This window comes from Salminus brasiliensis, chromosome 10 (genome assembly GCF_030463535.1).
Source record: "Salminus brasiliensis chromosome 10, fSalBra1.hap2, whole genome shotgun sequence".
NCBI lineage: Eukaryota > Metazoa > Chordata > Actinopteri > Characiformes > Bryconidae > Salminus > Salminus brasiliensis.
Genome location: NC_132887.1, coordinates 34,079,110 through 34,095,172, shown reverse-complemented (window position 1 = coordinate 34,095,172; position 16,063 = coordinate 34,079,110). Strand labels below are relative to the sequence as shown.

Genomic DNA, 16,063 nt, shown 5'->3' with positions numbered 1-16,063 from the left:
TTTTTGGATGTTTTATTTACTTATTTATTTAGTTTGATTGTTTATTTATTTCTCTTCCAATTTGAATTGGAATGGTGAGTTAAAATAGTATAAATAGATAAATAGTAGTCTATTATGGTATTTAATTCTGTGCATAAAAGTTTACATAATTATGTGCACTTACAAAATTTGAACAGGAATGGGCAAACATAATCATACGATATACATATATATACATATATATACATATATATATATATATATATATATATATATATATATATATATATATATATAAGCCAAATTGTGTGTGATAAATGATTATTATAAAAATCTAAATGTAGGTCAGCTTGAACTAATCAGAATGCTTCTGTAATGCCATTCCCCCTTTTCGTACTCACAGCAATACTATTTTTTCTGTCGTATGCTTTACAGAAGTCTAAGGCTGAGAGTGTGCAGAGTTTTCAGAAGTGTTTGTAAAAGAGTGTGTGTGTGTTCTCAGGAGAGAGTTAGAGGATTTGGCTGAGCACCAAAGAAAAGAGAGAGAACGACATGCAATGGAGAAAGAAGAAAAGGAGAAATACATTCAAGCTCAACGACTCCACTTTCTGCTCAGCACCAAACAGGTCAGCACCTCTCTCTCACACACACACAATCTATTTACTACACACACACAATTTATTTACTTTCACCAAATTCTATGTAATGATTTACAGTGTAAAAAGAAAAATATAATATAAAAATATAACATTTATTTCTATGAAAATAGTCATGGCCATTATATACAATCACAACAAAAAAAAATACCTTCTTTACTATTCGCTTGCCTTGGTTGTGCCTGATCTGGTAGTCATGTGGATCCACATGCTAGTTAGCTCCACCAGTGTTTAGTGATGCCCTGAGCTGCAGATCATACAAACCCAAGGAGAGCAGACAGAAAAGGGAGTAGGTATAAAACGCTGTGTTTTGTCAATGTCAAAGGCATCCGTGATTGAAAGACTGAGTTACATTACCACAGAAATGTCACAGAAATCACACAGAGGGCAAAAAAAAATAATGTCACAGATATTTTATTGTTTACTGCGTACTCATAACCTCCCCCCAAATATTGGTATACCAGGACTATTATACTGTAATTACATGGTAAACAAACCAAACTGGTTGAGTTAGTCCTAAGTTATAGAAAGAGGAATACATGTAGGAAGAGGAATGCATGTCTGGACTTATTTGGGATTGTGTGGAGGTTAAGTTGTTCAAGTACCTCATAATAATCTGCCAGTTCCTTTTATGGTCACCTGCCTTTGCATCATACAGCACTGCTTTGGGGTGAGATCCTACAGAAGCAGCCGGGTTATCAAGAACCCAGAGGAGTTGATAACACATACTTGCTTAAACAGCTTCTCAATGTTTCTTTGCAGTTGGATCATAAGGAATATCCCAGCAGTCACTGAACTCTGATAACCTGTTATCTGGGTCTATAAACTGCAGTAAATGCAGTATGCATTAAAGTTTAAAACTGTAGTTGTTTTTTTTTTTATATTAGTTTGTCAAATATTTCCCTTTTTCCCATTTAAGTACTGTCAATTAACCCACCCCTCCGTAGCTAGCAATAGCAATACTCCCGAAACTAAGAGGACCATAACTAAATACATATGAAGCCAGCCACCAGTTGTTTTTTTTTAATCTGCTGCCGATCATTGCGGAGCTGACACCAGCTAACAGGCATCTGAGCCTGCCAACTTTGCTTAGAAGTGATCAGGGAAGAGAGCGCCATCTACCCACCCGGAGAGAGCATGGCAGTTGGCCATCAGTTGGCCAATTGATGGCTCCAGACACTAATGACAAAGCGACATGGCTCAGTATTCGAACTCGTGACCCCCAGGCCATAGTGGTAGCATATTAGATGCTGGGCCACAAAGAGCCCATAAATTAGGATTTTCGATATGGGATCCCGCTAGAGGACAGTGTAGAGTCTTATGTTTTGCTTTTTTTAGCTGTTTATTGGCTTATGTTTTAGTTTAGTATCTGCATTTTCAAAAGAAGGAAGCTCTGAGAGACTACTGCAGCCAGCTGAAGGTTTCTGCACACTGTAGGAAAAGTCCAGCACAGGGTTTTTGGTCTTGGTTAACATTGCTATAACATAGGATGTCTTGCAGTAAAGCACCAATAAACAAAAAATCACAGTTACATCATTTAGCAGTGGTGTAACGATTAGCAACATTACATTTACATTTACATTTACGGCATTTAGCAGACGCTCTTATCCAGAGCGATTTACAAAGTGCTTTGCTATTTACCCAAGAAAAACCTTAGCTAGTTAGAATAGACCAATAATTCAAAGGATACCTATAAGCCATACATGCCATACTAAAATAATTCCTGTTTTCCTGTTTTCCCCACTGTACCGAAATCGTTTCAAACCATTATGTGTACTGAACCATGACTGTACTATTACACCCTTATCATTTAGTAAATTAATAATTGGATATCCTGGTCACATGATCACTGTTTTACAGCTAAAAGGTAAAAAGTGAAAAAAGGGATTTTTTTTATAATTTTATTTATTTCTATTTATTTATTTATTTCTAATTTCAAAAATCAAATGTGACTGAAATGCCCCATCCCTAATAACAGCATATAGATTAAATCCATGTTATGAAACAGCATCACATTAATATTCATTTTTATACTGGTATGCCTTTCACCCCTGCTAGAGCCAAAATGTGGACACTCCATGTGTACCACAGGTTAACAGTTCCATCTGGAATAAAAAAAAAAAAAAAATATATATATATATGTACCCCACTCAGCAAATCATTGCAGCAGTTAAGAGACAGGCAATGCTAACAGGCATATATATATAATTTTTCCTCAGAAGTCCCTTTGGCAATGGCGTGTCTTGATAATGATGATGAAGTGCGCTGGTCGCTGTTGATTCAGCAGCAGTTGCGGGCAAGCAGATATTTCATTTTGCAGGGGTCCCCTTCATGCCTTTCTGGTCATTATGCCTTTCCGAGGCCCTCGGTTACTGTGGCCGCCTCCGCCACCCATGCCCGCACTACCGCCTGGTTCACAGCGCGTCGCAAGCCAGCCGTGCCACAATGGCCAGGGCAAGAGGACACTATTGCCAGCTGTCTGCAGTCGGTGGGCGGAAATCAAGAAATAATACGTAGCAGCTAATGGCTAATGGAGAACAGATGTGGGGGAGCAGCATGATAGTGGGTCAAAATGGGCGGAGGGTGTGGAATGAGCACACTCAGAACGGCTTGGAAGGCATTAGTGGTTAAAGTGTTTATAATGCTTCTATCCATTCTATTTAAAGTTATTACTGTCATTTTGTTATGCTATTGAAATGCAATTACATAATTATATTTTTAGCAACATATTCAGATAATCAATTACATTATGTGTTGACGGATTTTATTTTTATTTTATTTTTATATATTTAAAAAATATATATATATATGTGTGTGTGTGTGTGTGTGTGTGTGTGTTTTAGTGGTGTCAATCGAAAAAATGTGATTAATTGTGTTTACATTACCAAATAAAACGCTAATACATCACTCAGCTCTGTAAAGAGAGAGACCTACAGGAGGAAGTTGGGGCCAAACTTGGTCAGATGATTAATTTACATAAAAAAAAATTATCCGCACTAATACATATATGGACTGTGTAAACTGGAGAGTAAACAGTACATAACAAACAAAATAAGATATTATTTTAAAAATGTATGATTTTGTTTGGTTTTCACTGAAATATGCCTTTTACATTTTTTACACTTTTCCTAAACTTATATCTGCTTTCTTTGTGCTGTATGTGAACTGTGATGATGTGATCACAAAAAGTAACTTGTCCTGAAAGAAGCTTTTGTAAACGTGGGCAGGGCTAACCTGCCATGGGGCTATATGCAAGTAAAACTGTACAGACCTTTGTATACATGCTATATTAAATAAGGTTTAAAAAGTAAGAATGATGTGATGTTTACCATCACATGGACCCTGTAGAAAAAAAAAATTCCTTTTCACCTGAACATATATCTGCTTTTTGTTTCTGCCGTGGAAGCTGCGAATGGATGGCATTTGTAAACACGATGCGCACAAAGCACATATGGACATGCGCATTATTCAGCGCAGATAACGGCTGCGGAAAAGGTCAAGGGTTTAAACTGTGCATCTCAAACCTAGGTCTCAAACCCACTCCTCAAAGCAGGATAGGCATAACTATCTTCACGAGACACACTCTCTGTCTCTCTCTCTTTCTATCTCCCACTCATTCTCTTAACACACTCTCTCACTCTGCGTGTGTGTATGTGTGTGTGCTCTAGCCAACTTCTGTTCCCATAGTCTGACCTTGTCTCAAGGAAATGGATGGGTCTCCCACGGTTCATCGTTAACCAGAGAAAATTCTGCCGGACAAAAGTGGCTGTGCTGACATAGATGTAGTTCCCCGGTACGAGGGTCAACATCATTGCTCTTTTCCTGTAAGTCTGTGGCAAGCAGGGACTTTGCAGTGTACCCCCCATCATGCCGCACCTCAAGCCGCAATTGCATTGGGAGAAAAAGCCTTGATGAAGCCTAATTAGCTGTTTAACGTATTAGGATGATTAGAAGCTCCGCTTAAACAATCCATTCTGCCGTTAAACATGCCTGAGTCAGGAGGCCTGTGATTGCAGCTAGGCATTCTCCAGGCCGAATCAGGCAAGCCAACACTTTCCATGAGTTCACTCGCTCCACAAAGTAGTAGCAAGCTTGAGCATGTTCACGCTAACTGCAAGACTTGACAGGTGCTAAAGTGATAGATATCTGTCCGCTCACGGAAGGTGACAAGTGTAATTGTTTCGCCGAGGTTGAGTGATTAAAAGCGGGTTCATTTTTCCGCCAACGCCAAGTGCATTTTCAGGGTAGGTTTTGCATGGGTACCTGTGAGGAGGGATGCGATGGGTGGTGGTCCAATAAGGAGGCATGTAATGCAAAAGGGGGATTGCACTGTTGATACTCGGATAGTATGGAGAAACACTTAAAAAAAATGAGGTAGTAGTGTAATGTAGGTTAATGGAGGTTTCTTCGTTCGTGAAGGTCAAGTAGTGTGGATGTTGTGAAATGTTCTTTTAGTGACAGTTTATTTTTCCTTGGGGGGCAGGCGATATGGTAAAAATATTTTATCTTGACATTTAAAGAAAGTACACAGTTCCAAATTCTAAATTCCGAATTCCAGATTGCAAATTCCAAATTCTAAATTCCATGTTTCGAGTTCTGACTTCCAAATTCCGAATTCCAAGTTCCAAATTCAGCGTTCCGAGTTCCGAGTTCCGAATTCCGAATTCCAAGTTCCGAGTTCCGAATTCCACATTCCGAATTCCACATTCTGAATTACGAATTCCAAATAATAAATTCTAAATTCCATGTTCTGAATTCCAAGTACCAAATTCCACATTCCGAATTCCGAAGTCCACGTTCTGAATTCCAAATTCTAAATTCCATGTTCTGAGTTCTAAGTTCCAAATTCCAAGTTCCAAATTCCGAGTTCTGAATTCCGAGTTCTGAATTCCGAGTTCCGAATTCCGAGTTCCGAATTCCATGTCCTGAATTCCCCGTTCCGAATTCCAAATTCTAAATTCTAAATTCCAAATTCCGAGTTCCGAATTCCGAGTTCCAAATTCCATGTTCCAAATTCCGAGTTCCGAATTCCAATTTCTAAATTCTGAATTTCCCGTTCCACAAACAAGGTCACAGACAAAATGCATCGAGCTTCATACGGCTCGGCTCGACCCGCCATCCCTCAAAATCCGCGGAAGACAAGCGTCCAGACTTTTTTCTGTCCTGGCACCAAAGTGGTGGAACGAGCTGCCCCTGGGTGTCCGAACGGCCGAGTCGCTCGCTGTCTTCAAACGCAGACTGAAGACCCACCTCTTCAGGGAGTACTTGGACGAATAGTTCTATGGTCGCCTTATTGTATTGTGTTTAGCAATGTCTAAGCTGAGAGGTATCTTTTGAATTATTAGTCTATTCTAACTAGCTAAGGCTTTCTTGAGTAAATAGCAAAGCACTTTGTAAGTCGCTCTGGATAAGAGCGTCTGCTAAATGCCATAAATGTAAATGTAAATGCATCCATAGCGACAGATACTTAAAAACTATTATTCAAATCCTCTCCCTTACTCAGCACATTATTCATTTAAAATATGCTTCACTTCATCCACACTAATTACACAGTTTGTAATAAAACAAGCACTTTTAGCACTGATGATATCCTCGATATGCTTAGAAGAAGAAGTATACTGTGTATCACAATAACAAAATTTTATTTTAATATAAAATATTATTGTATTGCACGCCCCTATTTTTTTAAATTCATTTATTCTAGTCAAGATTTATTTTTCAAGAACTGAATGCAATGGTAACCTAGTCAGCATTTAGTGTGCCTACTGCTATTATTGCAGCTTGCATTCTATTTGGAATAAATCTGCAGAGACTTTTCCTCACTTGTCCAAAACTTCCAAGCATATTGAGGTCTGCACAAGCATGGGATTGAACCCCGGGCCTGACCTGTGGGGGTGCTTTCACAGCTACCTTGTTTTTTTTTTTTTAGTTTGGTCTTAACCAAACTAGCAGGTATAAAAGGTGCCTTAGAGAACATGAACGAAAGGACCAGAATTTGGTCTAATGAAAAGAGATGATCTTGGTCCGGTTCAAACTGAACGGTGTGGTTCGTTTGCATCATGAAAAAACTTTTTTGGATGGTTCATACTTTCGGATTAATTTCGGCTATAATCACCCATTAAACAATAGTAGAAGAAAAGAAACCGGACAAGTAAAAATGAGCCATGGTAGCACATGGGGATTTCTGCAGTACAGTAATTATTGCACAGTGAGTACACTCATTTGGTGAACTGGAACTATTGACATGTTCCGTGCTTAAGGTTGGTGCTGCTGTTTTTAAGTAATGCCATGCTATTCTCAGTATAGTGGCTACAAAATCAATCGATGCATTCATTTAAATGCTTCTACAGCATTTACACTGTAACAGTAAAAACACCTTGATGAGTGAGATTAGCACCTGATTTTTCCTTCTCTAAGAAAACTTTCAGTGATATACTGTATATATATATATATATATATATATATATATATATATATATATATATACACTGCTCAAAAAAATAAAGGGAACACTTAAGCAACACAATATAACTCCAAGTAAATCAAACTTCTGTGAAATCAAACTGTCCACTTAGGAAGCAACACTGATTGACAATCAATTTCACATGCTGTTATGCAAATGGAATAGACAACAGGTGGAAATTATTGGCAATTAGCAAGACACACTCAATAAAGGAGTGGTTCTGCAAGTGGGGACTACAGACCACTTCTCAGTACCTATGCTTTCTGGCTGATGTTTAGATCACTTTTAAATGTTGGTGGTGCTTTCACACTCATGGTAGCATGAGACGGACCCACACAAGTGGCTCAGGTAGTACAGCTCATCCAGGATGGCACATCAATGCGAGCTGTGGCAAGAAGGTTTGCTGTGTCTGTCAGCGTAGTGTCCAGAGGCTGGAGGCGCTAACAGGAGACAGGCCAGTACACCAGGAGACGTGGAGGAGGCCGTAGGAGGGCAACAACCCAGCCGCAGGACCGCTACCTCCGCCTTTGTGCAAGGAGGAACAGGAGGAGCACTGCCAGAGCCCTGCAAAATTACCTCCAGCAGGCCACAAATGTGCATATGTCTGCACAAATGGTTAGAAACCCACTCCATGAGGATGCTATGAGGGCCCGACGTCCACAGATGGGTGTTGGGCTGTGAGCACAGGACGCTTGGCATTTGCCAGAGAACACCAGGATTGGCAAATTCGCCACTGGCGCCCTTCTTTTGAAACAAATAATGAAAGGTATTAAAAAAGAGTAACTGTCTCTACTGTCCAGGGAAGGCTTCCTGCTAGATTTTGGAGCATTGATTCCAAAGATTGGATGGAGCAACATCATTCTAGACAACACAGTTACCACTGCATACCCCTCTAGCCAACGCCTGGAATTAGGCATGGTGCTAATAGGTTCATGTTCATCTGCTCCAGAGAGACCTTTTCCACAGGGACTAGAAATGCTGTGTGTGCACATTTGTGTCAGCAATGAGTGCAACTTAAAATAACTGAATGCTTTCATTAAAAGGTGTGTCCACAAACATTTGAAAATATAGTGTATAATCTAACATTCTCAGAAAAATAAATAACATAGAGAGCTACATAGACAGCATTTTACATCATAAAGTGCCCTAGATATTTCTACTGAGATACCTAAGATACCTAATTCTGACCGAATGATAAGGCAGCGTCAGATGCTTCCTCCTCCTTCCTATATTTAAAGTTAAACATTTATTTTTATTTAAACATATTAGTTCTGGATCAGTAAAGGAAACTTTTAGAAGCTTTTATAAAAGCTTGATTAGCCTAATTAATTAATTAACTAACATTAATGTTCAGTCCTTAAACATTCAATACAGTTAAATCTACATAATATGTAAAAGAAAGTAGGTAAGTAAACACCAGTGATGTGCAATGGGCGCGACAAAAAAAAAAGTCCATCAAAGTAATCCAAAGAACTAAATGAAGTTATTATTGTTCAGTGCGCTGCGTAGCTTTTAATGATGACTATGTATGTATGTCCTTTCTAGTGCCCAGGTGTGTTCAACTCGCCATTCCGCCCAGGGCCTGATGAGATGGAGCTGAGGCTAAGGAGAGTTAAACCAGTTCGGACCCGATCTGCTCCCAAAGAAACGTGGCCAACGAACCAACAGACTTCTAGATTCATGCACAACGAAGAGAGACTACCGCCCATACACAAGTCACCGCAGGTAGAGTGCTAGCAAGACTGTAGAAAGGTAACCGTATGAAAAATGATATGGGATAAGAAATATAAGCCAAAAAAATAGCTTTACAGCTTTAAACAAGCTATGGTCTTACTACTGAAGTGAATCGGCATTGTTGATTTGACATAATTTTTTGTATGCCTTGCTAAAAAGCTAGTGGATGTAGTTGATAGATGTTATTTTATGTTAATAGATGTGCCTTTTTTCAGATTAGCTACACTGGCATTTCTGATGAAATTATTTCTTGAAGTGCTCTACAACACTTGCATTCTGATGGCCTAGTTCTTGCTCTTTGCAAAACTCCTCCACTCTTGCTGTGTGATTGAAGTGCATACTTAAACTACCCACACTCTGCATTCAGATGTGCCCAAGTGAGCACTGCGTTTGCCAAGTCCCCTCCCGCAACTCAGCTAATACAACAAATGTGAGTAGATAGCAGAGTATAGTGACAATTATCAAAGGAGATTCAGAGATAACCACGATTAAAGCGAAGATTTACAGCTCATATGAAATTGTTTTTGAAAACTCGCCCGTGAGAAAGAATAACGTCATTAAGCATGCCTCCCCTCTCCCCTGGATAGCACCAAAGCATTTAGACAGACAGATAACCGGCGATAAGCGCGCCTGTCAACTCGGTCTCTTTTTTATTCAGTGAATCTCATCAAGGGGGCTCTCAGCAAGGGAATACAGAGGCGTTTAAAAGCACTTCCCGATAAAGAATTTCTTTAAGTACTTCCAAATCTAGCATGTCATCTTGTCCAGCTGCAAGAGGGAATTTGATGATACGTATTTGCCATTTGTGTTATTTACGGTCTATGACTTTTATGGTAACTGGTTCCTATTATTGGTTTCTATTAATGTAAAACATAAGTGAGCAGAAATGAGGCGTGAGTCATTTCTTTTTATTAGAGCCTGAGTTCTTCACCCTGGGCAGGCTCAGGCTCCAGCTGGGCCCGTTTAGTGGGAAGTCATTATTAAGAGAAAAAAAAGCTACCCCTTTCAGACAATGTGCAATAGATGAAGATGCATTATTTATCTACATTTTACCCTTACAAAGACCCTGGACCAGCCCCCCACCCTTCCCCTTTCTCTAACTCTCTTTTTTAACTAACACCCCCCTCCAACCACCCCAGTGATAAGCATCTGGGAGTGATAGATTGATTATGTGTGCCATTTGGGGAAGCGAGGGGATTGGTCAGTGCCGGGTGCTGATCTGGGCTTGATAGTATCAAGGGCAGGGAGCATTTGCACCAGCATGAATTAAAAGCAACAATGTCTGAAGGTCACATTAAGAAACAAAAAGCAACAACAAAAAGAACCCTGCACTGGCCAACATGCATATAGCTGCACTTTGAGGCAGTTCTGGTCAGCAGAGAGCTAGACACTACAAAAGCTCACTGTCCCAGAGCAAAGCAAAGATTGCTGACCATCTTCTGTTCAGAATATAGAGTTTAGAAACAATTCATAGTGCATCTGCACGTTCATATATCTTAATACAAAATACGGTGGCATCATATTTATATTAGCAGATGATAGCTTAAAAATGTCTCTGCATCAGACAGAGGTTTAGACTTGGCAAATATTTTGAATCCTATTTTTTTTTACTTGTACAAATAAATGCTTCATTTTACTGTAATGCTGATCCAGGTAGATGTAGTCCCAGCTTCTTCCAGATATTTTACACATGTACTTAAGTATCAGTAATGGCAGAAATGTATGGAAAAGGTCCATAGCGGCATGGGATAGTGGAGTACACACCACCAAAAACTAAAATTCATGTTTACAATTTCAAAGATAATTTTCAATCAATGCAATGTTTACATTATATATGTCATTTGAAATGTAGACAATTTTAAAAAGAGTGTACAATCTCAGACTTGTGGAGCAATCTTAAAACAAAAAATACAAAGTTAGGCAGAATTTTCTGTAAATTTTATACTAAAGAGGTGTCTGTCTAATACATCAGACAGCACATTAAAGGTGGAATTGAGTTGGACTTTAGAAACATAATAACAGAAAACAGTATCTTCCTTTTTAAAAGCATATATTTGCAGAAATGCAGAATCTAAGATTAAAATGAACTAAGATTGAATTAAAATTCCACCCAACTTTCCTACTTCTGATTACAAAGGGTATACAAAAGGTTAAAGTGTCTGCATAAATTAATAGGTAAGAAGTAAAAAGGGCCTGTGATTTAGAATTATTCACAGTGGCTTTTATATGAACCAAGTGTCCAAAGCCAGGTGTTTTTTCAGATTTTCTAGTTCAAAACATTTATATTACAACATATAGACTGACTCATTTTAGGTATCTGGATATCTTGACCCTGGGTTTTGTGGTGGTCTCTTGGTAATTATCAAACCACTCTGAAATACTTTGTTTACATAAAAACAACTCCATTACATAGGAAACCAAGGGAATTCCCTTATGATACATTATTTGTACCATTGGCGCTACATCACGCTGTGGCCTGCTTTGGAGCTTAGTTCTACACCACAGACATCAAGACATATCCTAAAAGTCTCCATGGCATCCTTCAAGCACCCCGCCTCATAGCAAGCTGCTGTTGCACATATCGCCATCGCTGCAGAGCTCTAACAGAATGGCAGTAGAATTTGCAGGAGCCGGGGGGCCAGTTGGCTGCCCGAGGGCCTCATCAATAAAAAGGCGGGCAGGCGTGGGCAATAAAACATTTACCTTATCCCTCCCCGTACCTGTCAGGGGCCCTTCCGGCCAGCTGTGGAGGTGCAGCAGCAGCGCTACCGGCCCCTGGAGCCCAGCCTGCGCATGGCCACATCCATCACGGCCCTGGAGGAGGCCAGAGAGGAGCTCCGACGCCAGGAGTGGAGGACTCGCCTCATCGACCACCCGTAAGTCACACACACACACACACACACACACACACACACACAGGAAAACATGCACACATACATACAGCGCTCATGTGTTGGGTGGGTGGGAATTTTGTTTTTACAAAAAATGCAAACTAATAATTGAAATGTGATGTAAGTCATGCCAGAGATACATGACATACTAAGAGCTTATTATTTTCTGAAAAATGGGAAAACAATTATATAGATGTAACAGTTTAAATTTTATATGATAGAGGACACTACTCAGTGATACAGTGCCATACTTTGTATTGTTACATCTCTTTGAATTGCTTTTATTGGTCTGATAATGGAATAACAGCCAATTATTACAACAACAGCTTGGTGCAATATTTGTGGATATACATGGGACAGACACATAATATCTCAGTTTTTGCAATCTCAAAGTCGGATAGAGAGTATAATGGATTACACAACAGAACCATACACAGTTTTGTAAACATTAAGCAAACCACACATTTTGTTGTTTATGTATTGTGAACTGTCATTTCAAAACAGTCTGAAGTGGTCATAACACGACAAACACTGAAGTTGAAAAAAAAGCCCCACTAAAATCTGCATTTTTGTATGATGCTGATAACCACAGACCAGCAATAAGTGGGCAAGATTTATAAAACTCATGAAGTTATGGTGTCAGTTCTCAGTGGGCCACTTCCTCTGTAACAATGTAGTATTTTACTTGGGACCTCAGTATTAGCCAATTAAAACTGAAAGCATATACTAGGAAGCAGATATTAACAAGCATTCAGACTTTTCTCTGTCCTACCACCAAAGTGGACAGAACTTTCCCTCTGTGTGAATGGCAGAGTCGCTTGCCCTTAAACGCAGACTAAAAAAAACCACCTCTTCCAAGAGTATATAGGCAGAGTGTAGTTTATGTTGAGTATTGTGGTATTCATAAGGACCTTTGTATTTAGTATTGCCAAATATTAGAGGTATATTTTGGATCCTAGCCTATACAAACTAGCTATGAATATTTTCTAAGATTTGAGTGGCAGATATTTTAATATTTTAATATCTGCCACTTAAATATAGACAGATATTAGCATTGCCATTGATCACAGTTTCTACATCGTTGTGCCCCTAGTTAGCATTATAAGACTTGGAAATCTGTATGAGTGCACCTCTGCTTTTAACACCAAATAGTCCACTGCTTCAAGATATAGAATCACTGTGTCTTTAGTGTATGCTCAGATAACACAAATTATACAGCGTTTGATATTCGGGTTTAATAAATTAAGACACTGAATGCAATCCTTGTTGTCTTTGAAGCAAAACGATTTCATACTCTGGGTTAATACTTTCAGCATTATCCTCTCAAGCCTCAGAGCAGATGGTAAGCACTCGGAAGGGGTCACGTCTAAACAAGTTAGCAAGAAAACAACCGGCACTTCTGGATAAAACTCTGCCTTGCCGGCTATTAATATCCCACCACACTCAGATCCTCCACTGCATTTCATCCTTGCCGAAACACTATTAGCACTCCTCTCCAGAATCTAATTATTACAGCGGATTATCATAATAACATTTTTTAAACAATATTACTCTAACAGTAGCATCTTGGTTTGAAAGGCCTTCCATTTATTTCAATTACAAGCGTAGTGTGCAGCGTTTATTAATCAGGACGGCCCCCTTTTTTTGCGCCAACTTTAAACAGTAAATTAGCTAACCCCATTAACACGGGCCGCTCCAAACAGGCTGTAATAGGAGAGGTAGTTACTGTGCAAATCGTATTATACATGTGGCGTCTCCGGTGCATGGCAAAGCGCGATTAGACCGCGTTTGATCTGGCATCCGGCTCACTCTTTTCTCACTCATTTCTGCTGGAATGTTTCAAAGAGCCACCTAAAAGTTGCCACTCTTTTTTTTCTCCATCACCAGCTTAATTTCCTCTCTAAATGAAGTCCACTCCGCCTCTCATGTAGATAATACTGGAGTGGATTACGATGAATTAAACGTGCTGGAAGATTTCGCTGGTGGGTAAAAGTTTAAAGCTGGCTTGTGCTTCATCAGCGGTTGTAAGTGGTTGGATTGTAAAGTTTTTACTTAGATTTTTTGGCATTTTTAAATTGGTCAGATTGGGTCTTGTAGACTTCTAGACTCATTCTAGACTGGTACATTAGCTTTAGGAGGCAACTTTCAGTATGTTTGAATTTTATAAATAAACAGTAAATTTCAAAATAATTCCAAATACTGGTAGTTAGTTCATATGTAAAATGTGCAATAAGGGCCATTAGAAATAAAAGAAAATAAAAAGTGTGACTTCGGGGATACTCATGTTTTGTTGATTTCTTGAGTGAAACTAAGTGAGTAAGTCCTAAATAAGGCATTTTTCTGCTAAATTAAAAACACAATTTCTATTTATTTTTAATATTTTAATATTTCAAATATTGGATAAAGGCCAGAACTATGGCTCAGCAGGTAGCCTGGGTTGTAGGTGTGTGAGGAGTTTGGTGTGTTCATCATATGTCTGTGCGGGTTTCCTCTGAGATTGGTTTCCTCCCAATTCCCAAAAACACACAGTTTAGCAAATGAAATTGTTGTGCTAAATAACCCTATAGGTGTGAGTGTTAGCGAATGTGCATGTGTGGTACCCTGCAATGGACTGGTGCCCTGCCCAGGGTACTGTCATGTTCCTGCCTTGCACCCAGTGATTCCAGTTATGCTCTGACAAACCTTTGCATATGACTATATGTTTGAATACATACATAAATAATCAACAGCAGTATTTATTGAAATAGGCCATGATTTAACATGTATTAAAAATATATATTTTATTTTAGTGTTTATTTACTAATTTTATTAACTGCATCTGAAGATTAATATGCTTCACAAATGACATTAGCTCATTACATTTGTTTTCTAACACTTGGTTACCCATTCTCGTACCTAAACATACTCATCCTTGTACTTAAAGCAGTATAAGTTTCTGTCAAGTAAGGACTAAACCAGTGTCTGAGAGCGTTCCTGTCTGTTTTAGTGCCTTCTGGCACTAACTTTAAGCTTCACACTCCAGAATTACTAGTGATGATACTTTGACACTATTACTGACCAGCAAAATCACCATACCTTAGTACCAGGTCTGAGTTTAGAACAACACATGCTGTCATTGTGGCAATGGGACGCATAACCAAGTATTAGAAAAAAAGATACCCACTGCTGGGGTCTAACAGTACATGCAATTGCTTACTGAATTTGTGCTTGCACAGCTATTTATTTTATTTTCATTTATTGTAATATATCCTGTTGTGTGTTGATGGTGGACATTTATTTAATTGAGCTGAGGTTTGTGAACAGGTTGGATTCATATCAAAATGCCCCAGTAAAAAGAATAAGTCCCACATTTAGGCTGTGAAAAATTATAAGTACACTCTCACAAAAAAAGGTACCAAACTGTCACTGGATGATATCCTGAAGGCTATGTCTCTTGTTGCTTTTGTTAGGGATTCTATTTTAAATGTATAAATGTTTGTAGACACCCCTTCTAATGAATGCATTGCACCATTGCTGACACAGATGCTGAGACAGCTTGTCTAGTCTAGTATACCTTTGGTAGAGAAGTATTGGCAATAGAATTGGACTCTCTGGAGCAGATAAACGTGAACCTGTTGGTGCCATGGGTTTAAAGGCCCCCCCCCCAAGCGCGGAGTTGTGGAGCAGTGGAACTGTGATCTCCTGAATGATGGTGCCCACTTAACACTTTATGATGTGTTGGGGAGTTGGGGATGAGGTAGGTGGGAGATCACCCAATATCCTGACCTCACTGAATGCTTTTGTTGCTAAATGCAATCAAATCCTCACAGCAATGCTTCAAAATAGTAAAACATCTTTCCTGGACAGTACAGACAGTTTCTCCAAGAAAAGCAGGGTAAACTCTTTTTAATACTCTCAATAGCTTAATCAGCTACTTTCTTTATCCAGTTTCTAAACGCTGGATATTTTTTTTACAGGTTTGTAATTGGTGCAGTCGTTCTGTGTTCTACTCACAATACCCATGATATAACATAATGATATCATCACATTGCCCATCCCCACTCTTTATGAGGAGGAGTTTGCTTATCATGCCTCCTGCTCCTAATGCAGAGTCATAAATGAGAAGGAGAGAATAAAAAAAACTCCCACACTCACACACATACACACACTCACTCCCTGTTTGGTGAGTGCCCGGTGTGTTGTCACTGGGCACTGGTCCACACTGCCAAAGGATCCCCTGCGAGAAGTCAAACTTGCCTTAATGGCTTCGAATGAATAAAAACTAGCCTATTAAAATGCAATTCGGAGGCAATGAAAGCAGTAAGTGAAACAGCCGGCTAGCAGCAGAAGCATTGTGTATT

General features: G+C 39.2%; 1 protein-coding gene across 1 annotated transcript in view; it reads left to right on the top strand.

Moving 5' to 3' along the window:
- Positions 1-16,063, top strand: part of spata17 (spermatogenesis associated 17) — a 62,478-nt gene that overhangs the window by 17,855 nt on the left and 28,560 nt on the right. Inside the window, exons 6-8 of the mRNA XM_072690527.1 lie at positions 482-605; positions 8,644-8,823; positions 11,560-11,708. Of these exons, the coding sequence (XP_072546628.1) occupies positions 482-605; positions 8,644-8,823; positions 11,560-11,708 (453 nt within the window). The remainder of the gene's footprint in view (positions 1-481; positions 606-8,643; positions 8,824-11,559; positions 11,709-16,063) is intronic.